At 31.0% G+C, this 16,171-nt stretch overlaps 1 protein-coding gene across 1 annotated transcript in view; it reads right to left on the bottom strand.

Annotated features, from left to right (window-relative positions):
- Positions 1–2,080: 2,080 nt before the first annotated feature.
- LOC149943818 (uncharacterized) overlaps positions 2,081–16,171 on the bottom strand; it is a 42,784-nt gene continuing 28,693 nt past the window's right edge. Inside the window, exons 5-6 of the mRNA XM_090176215.1 lie at positions 4,878–4,899; positions 2,081–2,339 (exon numbers count right to left, since the gene is read on the bottom strand). Of these exons, the coding sequence (XP_090032341.1) occupies positions 2,081–2,339; positions 4,878–4,899 (281 nt within the window). The remainder of the gene's footprint in view (positions 2,340–4,877; positions 4,900–16,171) is intronic.

Genomic DNA, 16,171 nt, shown 5'->3' with positions numbered 1-16,171 from the left:
GATTTAGACTTCGAGAACAATGTACTCGCGTACTTTGTGGCATATCCTCGTCACAGTTGCGCTAACGCCGCTGCTGATTTGGGTTGTTCTGCAAATCGTGTGTGGAAAATTCTTCGTAAGAATCGCTATCACCCATACAGAGCTACGCTCCACCAAGGACTAATTGACGGAGACCATCAAAGACGTTATGAATTTAGCAACTGGTTACTAAATGCTGTCCAAGAAGATAGACAATTTTTGCGCCATGTTTTGTTCTCCGACGAAGCGTCATTTTCTAGAGATGGGCCCTTTAATCATCAAAACAGCCATCTTTGGTCTGACATCAACCCACATTGGGGTTTTGAATATCATCACCAGGTTCAATTTGAACGGGTCAATGTTTGGGTTGGACTTGTTGGAAACCGTTTGATTGGTCCCTTTTTCCTGCCGACGAACCTCAACGGCCAAAGGTATTTACATTTTCTACAGAACGAACTGAGTGACGCAATCGACGACCTTCCATTGGCTGAAAGACGTCAGTTGTGGTTTCAGCAAGATGGCGCCCCTCCGCATTTTTCCCGGCAAGTAACTGAGCACCTCAACAACGAGTTTCCTGAAAGGTGGATAGGGAGAAATGGTCCAGTGCATTGGCCAGCAAGGTCACCTGACCTAACACCGCTGGATTATTTTCTCTGGGGATTCGTTAAAGCAAAGGTATACGCCATGCCCATTGAAACTAGGGAGGAACTCATTAGACGAATAATCAGTGCTTGCCGAGACGTCACACCAGAAATGGTAGAGAAAGCGTTTGAGAACTTAATTGTCCGCGCACAAACCTGTGTTGCAGCCAATGGTGATATTATTGAAAATGTTTTGTAAAAATTTATGTGAATAAAATATCTGCATTTAAAAACCAAACGTGTACATTTTTTCAAGTGTGAAATCTCTACTACGTTTGTATTAGACTTGTTCCCTTTTCAATTATCGTTTCAAACAATAGTAATTTGGCTTCACCAACTTGTAAATTTTTCAAGCTCGAATTTTCACTGATAAATAAGTTGTTTTTCGTCGAGTGAACAATTTTTAAGGGTTTTCGATGACGGCCTACAACTTTATAATAGAAATTTTTTATCTCGCACCTAGTGGTCGAAAAATAATTTTTCATAATTGGTGAAAAACATTACCGAAAACGCTCAAATTTCTCAAACTGATGTCCCCCGGTATAGAGAATTGACCTTCCAAATTTGAAATCGGTACTATAAATAGTTTTTGAAAAAAAACACTTTTCCGAGCAAAAAAAAAGACCCTGTATATATTTTTCCGACCTTCTCGTATGCATTCGGTATAGTGATTCTTGTATATACCTATTGTTTGTATTACTGTGTCTTGACGTGATGGGTTTCGACCTTTTGTTGGGCAATAAAAAAGAACTTAAGAACTTAAGAACTCTTGTCAGGAACTTAATTCAAAGTTAAAACCATTTTCGGAAAATTAAATGCCAATTATCTTTTGATATCAGTTCTTTCACTATTTATAATTAAGAAATCAGTTACTTTCAACGCTAGTTATAATAACTGAAGTATAAAATGAAAAACTCTACTGGAAAAATGCCGTTAGGGGCGATCTTTAATAACTGACGATCTCAAACTTCATGGCATGAAGGGCTTTCTACCACCCTCCCACGCATTATAACCCATTCACCTGTATTTAGGGCTTTAAAAATTCTTGATGATTGGGTATAAGCCTAGCTGATTATAATTATGATTGAAATTGTGCATCTCGAAATATTATTGGAAATTTTCCAATCTGACACTACTTTCAAGACTTTTTCAAATCTATCGTCACCAAAATTACACTTAAGCCGCGTTCACACTTTGCCTTAAAATCTTTTCAGGTTAAATCAAGTTAAACCGATTCAAACCTTTTTTACCGCATAAATTGGAACATAGCTTAAGTAACAAACACCAGCTAACACCACCAAAATGAAGATAATTTGCCACTCAGAAAAAGGTGAAGTGAAATGTTTTAAAATTGGTTCTTCCTTGTTCCTCGCGTTACAGGGAACAACATACTCAGTATCAAAGTAGCGGTAGAATTAAATTTACTCTAAAAATTCAATCGATTTGGTTCTTTGTGTTTCTAGATTGAAAATGTCGATGCACTTTAAAACTACTTCGAGCAGAAGGACGCCCATCGAGGCAATTAGAAACCAGAACCAGTAGTAGAATGCCATTGATAGATCGTCCATGGTCAGATCTTTGACCTCTTCCTCCGGCTTTGTCCATTTTACCACCTCCATTATTCGTTTATATTTGAGTATGGAATAATCTGTGGACTTCGTTTCTAACAAGGCATAGACCCTACAAACAATCAATAATTGAAATTAAAAAGTTTTAGAGCAAGAGTAATATTTCATCAAAGAACAAGGTGAGTAAGCCAAATGACATTACTGAAATCTAAAATATTCTGAGTAAAATATGTTTGTATTACTCCCGTTAAATTACATTTAATCTTAAAAAAAAAGGTCTTCAAATATAAAATTTTCGGGAAATGTTTCATCGTAAACATATATTTATATTATTTCAAATGGGGTTGGAAAGACCTTAAACGCACAGTACTCAGTCTGTATCTGCATATAGTCTTAAGTGTTCTTAACAAACATTCGGAAATTTTTCAGTGCGTTAAATTAAATATACTCAACCTACTATATTAATAATTTTCAAGCCGACACCACCTATTTCCGGTTGGTATTTAAACCACCATTAGTCATTATTATCATAATATTTTTAAAATACAGGTTTTAATTTTTTTGTCATTCAGGCTATAAGTAATCGACATCAAAACCAAAGAAGTGGAAATATCTTAAAAAATTATGCGAGTTTTAATGAAAAACAAGATAGTTAAGACAAAATAATGTAATTTAATAAAATTTAAAAACTTAGTAATATTCCTCCATTTATATTTAATTTAATTTGCATTAACCCAAAAACTAATTAAAAAAATTACGTTTTATAAATTTTCTGTCTAGATATATTTAGGAAGGAATATCTGGCATATGTAACGCGTTACCCGTGCTGAGAAGTCATCTTAATTTTTATGCGCTCAATCAGGATAAAATCCGTTATCAAATCCGGTCTCCGTGTTCTTTGTAAAATACACCGTCGCATTGAAGCTATTTTTCTTCACGCACGCCAATCATGCCGAAAAATGGAAAGTACGGAGCTTCATTTACCCCAAGGAACCGTTAGTCTGTTGGTTTCAAACTAAACTTCGGTTTCCCCTTCCATACACTTGTCTAGGTTAACGGTAATAGATAGTGAAGGGAGCTGTTGGCTCGATCTCGTGGCATGCGGGGCTTGCCACCACCCTCCTACGCATTGTAACCCGGCCACCTGAATTAAAGGTTTCAAAAGTCGCATGATGACTTAGGCCTAAGGTGTTGCCTTGGGTATTAGCCTAGCTGATTATGATTATGATTAATAGCGTGTTACTGCGAAGGTCAGGCGTAGATTCTTAATTTCAATGCGTGTCTTTGAGCAGATGCCGGTAAACTATAGGTATGTTGAAATAAATGACTCTTCCAGGGAAAAGAGATGCGGATGTGAAGTAAGTATGTAATAATTCTGTAAAGGTTTTGCATAAATGTTTGGAAACGTAATTCTTTTCAACGTGAATTATATTTTTTGGTAAAATGTTATTTTAAGATGTAAAAGGGGATTGATATACAAATATAACTTTTCGAAGATTCTCCTGATGGTACCCAGAGAATCGAGCATGGGTTTACTGAGATATAATTGGTGCCAAAGCTTTGTCGCTCCTTAATTTCTCTTTTCGAACAATTTAAAAGGGTGAATTTATCTTTAACAACTTCAATTTCCACAAGAAGCATTTTAAATTATCTAAAAGCTTAAGTGTTTTAACGCATCCGTTAGCTCAGATTTTTTATGTATAGTCTATATTCAGATTAATTAGAAGCACAATTAATTTATAATCGTTAAGTGACTAGCAACCACTTCCCCTTAAGAAGGCGGTTAAAGCACCACGAGCCATAAATCGCCATTGTAGCTAGAGCCATTAACCAGTTTCTTAAGGTTTTCCTTGATATGCTTTATTGCCATTAATTTGTTTATTTGTATCATGGATTTATTCAAGTTTACCACATAATTGTTAAGAAGATTTTAATTCACATAGAATTAGTTTTACTTTATTAGGGTTGTCGGAAATTGTTTAATATAATTATTCGGTGATAGACTATGCTTCAATTAAATTAAAAATAAAATTATTTCAATTTTAAATTGTTTTCCACCGGGAATTGGTGAGTAGAGTGTAGAGTATTCTTGAAAACTACAAATAATAGTTAGTTTGGTTTAAATTAACAATACAAAGCTATGACGTCATACACAGTAAATGTTTGTACGTTAAAATCATTTTTGCGGAGTCTTTTTTTTAGCTGTGTTTTATTTTCGTTATATTAAAATAACCTTAATTTAAGTTTTTTAGTTTTTGTAATAAATTTATTATTGCATTTATTTTAATTTATTAATTTAATATTAATAAACATATTTTTATTTTAAATATTAAATTTTTTAACTTTTAAAATTGTTTCAATATTTCAACTCACGCTTGGAGAAAGCTCTCGTACGTCCGAGTGTTTTTTCGGGCTGATTTGGAAATCGACAAGCAACTGTAATCGGAACGCGACGGGTCGAATTGGAATGTTATTTTCTTGGCCAAGGCCAATAGACTCGTTTCATTCGAAAAGAACAGTTTGATGTTTGCGTATAAATCATTCCGTTCCATCAAAAAGGTACAATTTTGCTCGATTAACCTTTTCAGAATATTCACAGCGAGTGGCCCATGTGTCCACACTTTTTCAGCCATTTTCGATACTTCTTTACCGTTCTTTTTCAGATTTTCTACCTGTAACGTGTAAAAAAAAATTAATCTTCACGATAATAACTAGTGTATAGGGAACCTCTTGGGGTAAAAAGTTTTCCACAACAATCCTGCACTTACATTGTAACAGGTCAACCAGGTTTAAAGACACGAATAGCCGCTAGCTGCTTTGAGGTAATGCTGTGGATATTATCTCATTAAGAAACCGTTAACAGAACTCTCAATAATGCCACTATTTTGTTCATCGAGAAAACAATATCAAATTTATAAAAGAGAAACGTGGCTTTGATAAAAACATAAATTCAGGTGTGTAAAGATCCAATTAATGAGTTACGTCGCTTGCCGCTCGAAAACCACTTGGAATCAACTGTCTTTGTATTATTTGAAAATGTATTTAAATATGCCATCAGCTCAACTTATTGATATGGATTAACTTTACCCGCTGAAATACCCTTAGCGCCAATGCGGTTAATGTACAGTCGATGATAGGCATGGTATAACTTCTATTACCGAAAGTAAAGGTCACCTCTGGTTATAAAATAATGTTTTCATTTTGAACTGATTTATATAGCTATACTGAAGATATTTTAAAGCTATGCATATACATTTACTTACTTAGCTTAATAATATTTCAACATTCGTTAATAACAATTTCTTGGATTTCACCCAAAAGTAATATAGGGTATACTATTGGTAATATTATTGCTAATACTTTTGGTAATACTTTTAATAATACTTTTGGTAAAACTTTTAATAATACTTTTGGTAATACTTTTAATAATACTTTTGGTAATACTTTTAATAATACTTTTGCTAATACTTTTAATAATACTTTTGCTAATACTTTTAATAATACTTTTAATAATACTTTTGCTAATACTTTTAATAATACTTTTGCTAATACTTTTAATTATACTTTTGCTAATACTTTTAATTATACTTTTGCAAATACTTTTAATAATACTTTTAATAATACTTTTGCTAATACTTTTAATAATACTTTTAATAATACTTTTGCTAATACTTTTAATAATACTTTTGCTAATACTTTTAATAATACTTTTGCTAATACTTTTAATTATACTTTTGCTAATACTTTTAATTATACTTTTGCTAATACTTTTAATAATACTTTTAATAATACTTTTGCTAATACTTTTAATAATACTTTTAATAATACTTTTGCTAATACTTTTAATAATACTTTTGCTAATAATTTTAATTATACTTTTGCTAATACTTTTAATTATACTTTTGCTAATACTTTTAATAATACTTTTGCTAATACTTTTAATAATACTTTTGCTAATACTTTTAATAATACTTTTGCTAATACTATTGCTAATACTTATCCTTTGATAATTTTTCATCTACACATTAACGTTTAACTTCTCCGTCACTTAATTTAATTTACAAAAATGTCAGTTAATTATATAATTTGGTATATGCTATTAATAGTAAAAATATTTATTTCTTACAAAAATATCATGATCATTAATCTCATGCGACCAAATACGAATATAAAATTTGTAATTCATGAATCGGTTTGATATAAACTCTTCTTGAAAATTTTTGATTCCTTGATAAACCGTCGTTGAGTAAGAACTTTTCATTGATCCAGAGATTTCGATGATAATCAACAACGCTCCAGTTGACCAAATGGTGATGATAATTTTTTCAAATATTTTTCGATTCCTGATATCAAAAGCTAAAAAAAATACTTATCTTAGACCTCATTGAAAGCAGTTTCCAAATATTAACTTTTTAGAACCTATTTATATTTTGAAAATAATATTTAAATAATTTTACAATGGAAAAAATATCTTCAATGGAAAAATCCAAATATAATATTCCTGATATCCTGCATCAATTATTTTGGTTCCTCATTACACACGATTGAAACCACGAAGTGTTTTGCATTAAATCTGAAGAAATAGCGTAATCAAAGTAAGATTACATTTAATTAGTTACTTTACAATATTTAAAGTCCCATTTAATTATTATAACTTTTAATAAATCAATTTGTGCCTAATTTAAAAATAACACATTTTTTATAACTATTAAACTAAATAAAATCTATAAATGATTTTGTTATCTTCTTAAAAGGTTTTAAATAAAAATAGTTTTATGATTTTTGCGGATTAATAACCCGTTGGAAGAGCTAACCCTCTAAAATACTTCCAGTGGACTGAAACACCAAAGTTTCACACATTTTAATTTACCTATGATTCGGGTATGTGATTTTTGATGAAAAAATGGACTCAATTTTATTTTAATCAGCAAAAACTTTAATTGATATTTCCAAGCACATTTAGGGTTCTTAATTTTTAACTTCCTTCAGTTCAAGCTCTCTTTGTAATCTTACTAGTAACCTCTCGAAACCCTTCACTCTAAAAAGCAAAACTTCTCATCATGGCACTCTCCCCTTTCTACCCCTCTTAAGATTCCGCACCCGACCGGCGACCACTCTTTGGCCATTAGAGGGTAGGCCAGTTTTCGTTTCATTGTTTGGTAGAGAGATTAAATTTTCTTTGGTAGCCCCAGTTAGGGTTTTTAATATTTTGCAATATTTCTTCTCTTCTCCAATAATTTATCTAACGCTCTTATTTTCATCCCTGTTTAGAAACCGGAATCACGCGCAAAAACTTAATACAACAAAAAGTAATATACTTTCAGAGTGCCCTATAAGTGAGCAGTCCATTGCAATTAATAATGAACTTCTTCACCAATTATTGCATGGCAGTCGCTATTCAGCAGACATCTGAATGTATATTAGTTTTACTGATATCGGCAGATTTCCGAGTAAATCCAGAGTCCTGATGAGCCCTAAAAGGGCGAAACCGGTCTACTGTTGGAATCTCTGGCTAAAATTTTGACTTTTGAAACCAAAAATATACAAAACAAAATACGCAAAAAATTAGTTGCGGTAATATTGAAGAATAAATATATGTACAATTATTTTAAAAATTCTACAAAGATGTCGTATCGTTTTTAGATTTGCTTTAATAAATCAACCAGACAATATGATTTACACTGTGCGATTAGATTATTACAAACAAAAATAGGTAATAACTAATCAGAAGGTGTCATCAATCGACTTACCACCAATAATATTTGTATTATCTAAATTGAATTACCATTCTTTAATTTTACTCACGTTCAAAAAAGAAGATTCCAAAAGAATCCCATAAATATTTAAAGCATAATTTTGCTGTGACCCAAAAAGAATTTGTTTTAATTTCTCTTCTTAACTCTTGGCGAAAAAGTGTCTTTCCAGTGAGACACAGAGCAACAAGAAACCATAAAATTAACATTATATATTTTACCTAAAAAATATCATAAAATATAAAAAAGGATATCGATCACAAATTGGCCAACGCAAGCTTCTATTTTAAAGACATTAGATCTTTGGAACAAATTGAGCCTTTCAAAAACAATTCTACTTAATTCGGTAACGCGCTCAAGAACAGCAGTTATTTTCTAAACTCAAAAATGTCCCTTAAAAAGTTGTGTTTACGGAAAATAATTCATATATTGCAAATTAAAATTCAGAACGAAGTGCGGTGAAATTTTGGCCATCGGTAAGAATGCTTAAATTGACTACTGTAAATTTATTTTATTAAATAACCGGATACGAATCGTACTGAGCTACTCCTCTAGCCCATTTATCAGGAAAGTGTTCTTTAACCTGAAATTTTAATACTTTTATAGCGACTGGTTATTTAGTACAAAAAACGTAAAATATAACATTTCATAATTTCAAAACAGAATTTTCTCAAGGAACTATTAAAATTACCAAAATTTGTGATTTACACCCGCAAAAGGACCTTGTGAAATCACGACTAATATACGATAAAGGATACAACCAGAATCCGTTACAAGGTTTAAATAACTAATTTTAATTTAATAAACGAAACCACGTATTTGAGGAGGACGTGAAAATTCAAATACTTTACCGTAAAACCATAGCGTGGGCAAAATCAAATCAAATCTTCAAAAATCTCTCCAAGCGCGTGTTTTGATAAAAAAGTGAATAAAAATACATGATGATAAAATTCCAATTTATCTTTGTTATGCTTAAGGGCAAATACTTACGAAATCGCCAACAAGTTTTATCATACGTTAAACAGCTAGCAAATGTTAAAATTTTTATACATCATAAAAATAATAATATTAATATCGTTTTAATGATATATAATAATTATGTATTGGCAGAGAACGGTTTCCCTCGCTAAAATTGTGCTGGGCTAAGTCTATGGTCAGACTTTTAAGCCCCATAAATGTTTGTGCTTTTGATATCAGCAGCTAGAGTTCAGCAAAACTTTTCAATTATTTATTTTTTCCTTTGATTTGATTTTTAATTCAATAGGTTGTTAGTGCAGATAAGGTTTAAAATTGTTTATCTCAATATAATTTACTTTGAAAACTCCCATTCAGAAATGTTACGCAAATGTTATAAAATTTGAATTGAAGAATACAAGGTGCCTTTTATAACTAAAATTAAGATTCGAGTACGTCATATTATCACAGTAAAGCAATAAAATTATTATCTAATCTTAGCTAAAATATACAGATTTGAATTAATCTTATAGACAACGAAAAATAGTGTATAAAATAAACTTAATATAGAATCTCCCCTATTATATTTGCTAAAGTGAAATCATAAGGACTCAGTAACATATAAAATTTATTGAATGGTGGATTTTATAAAATAAAAAGTGGTCTTGCCCAGCTTGTTAAAATGTTGCTCTTACGTCAAAAAACACATCTTTATTGGTATATTTTTCAAAAGCATGATTTGCACGCGCGTTAGAAAAACCTATATTTCTCTGGCGATTGAAGCGCGCGCTCGTAGACTTGTAAAAGTAAGAGACTGTGACGTAAAAGCCACATAAAACCAGAAGTCCAAGTTATTTTATAAAAATAACGATTAAAAATTCATTTAGTGTTTTTTAGGATCATTATAGCTAATGGACTTAACTTTTGAATAAGGAATAACACTTTACTTCCTTTAGACTTTCTGGTCAGAGTTAGCATTCCCAAAAGTCAAAATGAATTATTTGTAAAGGATAATCGCATTAACTTTGTGATATTTTAAGAAATATTTAAAGCAACCATTTTATCTAAATTATGTAAATAATTTTTCGAATAATTGAAAAAGCAATCTTTACCATTGGGTCACTTGCAAAAATGACGTAATCTGCTTTTAAAATGACTTCTGGAACGGAAGCTAAGGTCATTACATCAATAAAATTAAAAACCACTGGATAGAAATTGCTAATGTGATCGCTGTAGCAATCTGTCGCATTTTTCTCACAACCAAACAAACCCAGTCTTATGCCACTCTTCATTATGTCCATTTCGTTTTCCTTTTAAAATAAAAATCGCTGATTATTTTAGGAAATAGTATCATTATTTATACAAAAATATTAATCGCATAATTTCATTTTCAGTTTTATTTTAGTTTAGTTTTTTAAAATTTGACAGGAAATTGGTTGAAATCCATTTCGTTTAGTTTCAAATTATTATTTTAAAATTTTAAATTTTTTTTGAGGAATTTAGCCCAATCAGATAATTTTTTATAATGTAGAAAACAAGCAAATTTATCAACAAGATAATAAATCCTTCAAAAAATAATGATTCTCTTAATCAAAGCACTTTAAGGAAGCTCCATTATCATGCCTAATTAAAAAAAATATAAATTTACACTTATTACGCTTAAGTGACGCTCTTCCAGATATATAAAAGGCCGGAGTCCCGCTTCGCCAAATTTTTCGCCGCGTCAAGGTCCCACTCACACCCAAGGTAAATCAAACAAGTTTAGCGTTCTCATTGTTAATACGCCTCACCACGTTAAAAAATTTGCTTATTTTACTGAAAACGTCCAATCATAATTGTCTCAAAAACAAATTAAGAAAATCAAATGTTACTCTAATCGTGATTACGTTACTTTAACGCTCTCATGGGAAAAAACACAATGTTCTCATTTCAAATCGGAAATTGTTAAGAAATTTATTTCAGCCCTGTAACTCATTTATGGAAGATTAAGAAACATTGGCTCTAATTGCTGCCCGTTAATGTTTCATTCCGTTTTCACGAAGACACTTTCAGTACCTGACCCAATTTCTAGATAATTCGGAATTTTCAAAACCACCAAAACTCAATGATTTCATCAATCCAATTTAGCATCGAACACCCATATTTGCAATAACCAAAAAACCCACCAATTTGTATCATTGTATGTGTATAGAATGCTTAATCTTACTTAAATGCGTTATTTAACAAGATGCGATAAACAATATTGTTCACAATGCATTAGTGCAAAAATGTATCATTTCGCGTGGCAATGTGGCTATTTTTACATTGCACAATCTCGCCAACCCGTTCAACAGAGATTTAAGGGACACAAAATTTTAAGCAAAACATAATATGATTTCTACTTTGAGAATACCTACGCCATCAAACTTATGGAACTCAATTAAAAAATAAGCGCAACCAAAATTAATTAAAACATACTTTAATGTGAGCGAATTTTCCGATATCATAAAAAAATTCTGCGCAATGCCTTTAACGTTAACAGGATCTTTAAACATGACCGATCATTCTTTAGCTGTTAAATGTTTTTCGGCCCCGCCAATTTGAAAACGAACTAAATCCGAAAGTAAAGCCCAGCTCTAGCACTTCAACGTTCAGAATGCGTCCCTCGAATCCATAAATCACATTGTACCAATTATTGTACATCAAATATAATAAAGAGTAAGTTGCAAATTGATTTTCGGAATAGAAACTTAACTACTTTATATTTTCCACGTTCATTTGGTGATGGGTTTTCCGAAAACGTAACTCACTTGACGAAATACCGTCGTTTAAATTATTTCATATTAAAATTAAACTTACGTGCAGGACCCCGCTGCGGCTTTTATTCTGAAAGATAATTTTTAAAACCGCGCAAGTAACCACGTACAAAATTCAGTATAGTAGAATCCCATAATTCTACCGGATAATTTTCGGATTTTACCACGGAATCAGTAGCATCTACATATTAAAGTGAACAATGATAAATAACGTTTATAGTCAATGTCGTCAGTAAATACGGTAAAATTAAGATTGTTTTGGAGTTCTACTAATTATTTCTAATTAACTACGAAGCAGAAAGCAACGAAACTTTATATTTGGGTACTTTGACGTAAACGCTTCGTTTAATAACAAATTTAAGACGGTAACGAATAATTTGCAACTTGCTCTTTAATTGCTCCGTTGAAATGGCTTAAACGACCCGCGTCTCATTTGACATTTAAAAGCTGGTTAAGAAAACTTATTTTGTTCAAAGATACTTACGAATTTCATCCAAGTATCGTAAAATCGATGCGGTAGTTCGCAATAGTTAATACCGAAGCCTCTAAAAAATGAAAATTACTATAAATATTAGCACAATTTTAAAAAGGCTTTTAAGGGTTCAATCTGTTTAATTTTAACAAATTTGCCTTACCCAGCTATAATGTCAACAGCCTCATTAAATTGGGGTTTTTGTTTATTTCACGATTGAGAAGTGTGGGAAAATGTTTGGTCCAATTAAGGGGTCAGCGCGATTTCCTATGGCTAAAATTAATACAGCCAAGCGCAGGAGAATCAATAGTCGGGTCGCTAAAAATTTTAAGACTTTATTTTAAGCGATTTTCATGCCCAAGATTCAGTATTGTGGATGCCTAGCGGCATTATTCTTACTGTCAACAATTGTTGTCTGGAAGTACTACAATTACTATTAATGTATCAGCGTCGGTGTACAGTACAGAGATAGCCATACGGATTTGTTGCTACTGTCAACTTCAGCGAGAAACGTATTGGAATCCCGCCATTTAACGAAAGTTAGTCGACTGTAGATAAGAACCTTCGTACTGTAATAAGTTAGTGTACCATTTTTGACATGGAAGGCCAACTGCTCAGCTCGTAGCCAGTTTCCCGGAAAAATGCAAAAATCAGATTTTGTCCGTCTTCGAGTTAACGTTGTTTTTCGCACTTAACTCAAGAAATAATAAACCATTTCTTATGGGAACTTTATTTAAATCTCATTATTTATACGTAAGTATTTTTTAAATAAAAATTATCATTATCGTAATTAATTTACTTGCAGTTGAATACTAATTAACATTTAACCGTTAAGCCTTTGCTTCGTAGGGAAAATTAGCCCGTAGAACCCGATAATATATTCTAGGTTAAAAATAACGTATTTAGTAGTACCAGAAAGAATTTTGTGGAAAGTGAAATTTAGTTTTAAGTTTATCTCTTCCATAATTTTTTTTTATCCAGCTGATTTTTTACAGAGTTTAAAAAAAAATAATAATTTAATTTTCATTAAGGTGTATCCATCTAGCATTGTGTGAATAATTTTGGGAATTTTAATTACAGTAATGATGTATGGTAAATATTTGAATAATTTTTCATAACAATAAACGTTTTGGGCATTCAAACTTAATCCTCTATGTAAAGGCGTCTTAATTATTCAAAGCTTAAAGAGTGAGTAGACTGAAATTATTGTTATTTGGGGATCAGTAGTGTACGAGCCATACCGTTGTAAGGTAGTACAGCCAGAACAGGACTGGAGACCCACCATTCAAGTACTGTTGATAAATGTGCTTACTTACACTACGTGCGTAGAATTTGTTTTTAGTTTTTTAATATAAATTACACATGGTTGGTTTTTTATTTGAAAGCTCGGCAGAGTTGGAAAACTCTTGATACATGATTGAGATAAAAGTAAACGATTAAAAGCTCTTCACAAATCATGCTATGCTACCCATAATCACTATCTTATCAAAGGTCTGTTTTTGATTGAAAGTTTTACCAAAATTAGTATATTTCACTTGCTTACTAGAACCAGTTATACACCTATTATCTTGTTATCTAAGTCTTAATGGGAAATTAAAACTCAATTTGACATAACATTTTGAAATAATGATGATAATTGGTTAAGTAAAATATTTAAAATAATATTTAATATTTTAAATTACATTCAATAATATTAAAATGTCTGTTCAAAATATATTTAAAAATAAAACCTATTTATTTTCTAACTTATGGCTTTTATTTTCAATTATAAATTTTAGGCACAATATGCCCTGTTGGCTAGGAGGCAGAGCAAAGGGATAGCTATTAAATAAAAAATGCTTTTATCAAAGCAGTTGGAAGGTTGATTTAAGGGGTAGTTCGGATCAATGAAGGCACAGATATTGGAAATGTTTTAGAATTAAAGAGTTATTTTTTGGAATTATTTTAAAAAGGAAAATATATTTCTAAAATAATTTCCATCAATTTTTTCTCAACTTTTATATATTTTAAAACCCTTTCCTTAAATTTGAGCCTTGAAACTGTAACAGTAAACTGAGAAAATTTTCAATTGTAAAGGATTACGTGTAAAATTACAGCATTTAAATTACTGAAACTCATTATAGAAACTAAACTAATAAAAAATTCATCAAAAGAGATTTGCAATCAATTTAATCAAGAAAGTTAGAAAGAAATGTGGTAATTTTAATGTAACTCTAAGATCACTCTTTTTTACTACCAGCGGGTACTTGACTTGTGAGGATCTTCAGTTTTTCATGATGCATGCAAAATTTAAATACTGATGTATATTTCTACTTTAAACCAGAAGTTTAAAATAATAAGTGCAGACTTGAATAGATAGAATTTAGTACATGTCTGTTTTATAAATTCATTGAGAGAATTAGCTTACATAGAAAGTTGCAAACTCCTTTGACCGTTTAATTTCATATGTATTTATGCAAAATTTAAATTTAACATATAAAACAGTATATTTATTAAGGTTATAATATTTTGCGAGTAGTAGTTTGAAACACAAAACTGCAGATGTTTCAAACTACAGAATCCAGTTACGACAGCATAGCAGACGTCTATACAGGGCTTCCACATTTGATATTTAAAATTTTCCTCTTGCTATAATTTCATTAAATGAAAAATCCCGTTCTTCGCGTTCTTGACCTAGAAATTTCCATTTGTATCCCTCACTCTTAATACTAATTTATATAGATATTCAGATTAATTCTGAAAATGAATCCAAATTTAAGGTTTTATTTATTACAAAATTACTTACATTTGAATAATTTTGCAAAAACATATCCTCAAAAGTTGCTTTCGATATTTATATCGTGACTTTCATTACTTTTATATAGACCCTTTATTAAATTTCCATCGTTTTTCCCGTTTTCCCTCTTAAATTGCATTATTCCCTTTTAGCGTTGTTAAAGGTCGAAAAATTCCGGAAAAAGGAAAAATTCAATGCATATGGAAGCACTGCGTCTATAGCATTGAAAATCAATGCCAGAAATTAGCGTTTCAAAAATATGGTGCCTTATCAAGCAACATAACTCAGCTCGTAGTATCAAGCTTTCTTAAGAAACCTTGGTAATATGTCTTTTTATTTCGAATTTTTAATCCCACAGCCCTATTTTATATCCATGGCGGCCGATTTTAAAATTCATTTTAAATATTTCCATTAGAATATGCATAATTCTGAACTAAACACGCGTACTACTTTACAATTGAAAATTTTCTCAGTTTACTGTTACAGTTTCAAGGCTCAAATTTAAGGAAAGGGTTTTAAAATATATAAAAGGTGAGAAAAAATTGATGGAAATTATTTTAGAAATATATTTTGCTTTTTAAAATAATTCCAAAAAATAACTCTTTAATTCTAAAACATTTCCAATATCTGTGCCTTCATTGATCCGAACTACCCCTTAAATCAACCTTCCAACTGCTTTGATAAAAGCATTTTTTATTTAATTGTTTAATCAGGGGTGAGAGAAGTGATCAGGTCACGCTTTAAGAGGGTTTCTCGGGGATAAGGATGGGACACCCGTGGCGGAAGTATGACAACAGCCCGTTGGGGGATCGGTGGTCGTCCACATACGTTCACCTTCATTATATGCCTTCTGAGACACTTTTTCAGAAAATACGAAGACAGTAGAAACAACACTTGTCAAGCGATAAAAAGTTCATCTATATTTTTAATTTCGCTCACTAAGATTTAATTTCAAATTTAAACTTTTACTTATAAAACCCTAAAAATGAGAACTAACATCCAACCTTATGATTCTTTACAAGCTATAAAGAGGAATTTTTAAGATAATTTACCTTCTCTTGAGAAACTCAAAAACAAATTCCAAATTTAAATTTTTATCGTTGTAGTTTTCCTGAAAATTGTATGTATAATTATTATAACATGTATTGGTGGTTTTATTTAGATTTTTATTTAACTTAATCAAAATAACCTACT

This window comes from Leiobunum rupestre, chromosome 5 (assembly GCF_980474605.1).
Source record: "Leiobunum rupestre chromosome 5, qqLeiRupe1.1.hap1, whole genome shotgun sequence".
NCBI lineage: Eukaryota > Metazoa > Arthropoda > Arachnida > Opiliones > Sclerosomatidae > Leiobunum > Leiobunum rupestre.
Note: the sequence above shows the minus strand (reverse complement) of the source record. Positions and strands in the feature narration are given on the sequence as shown.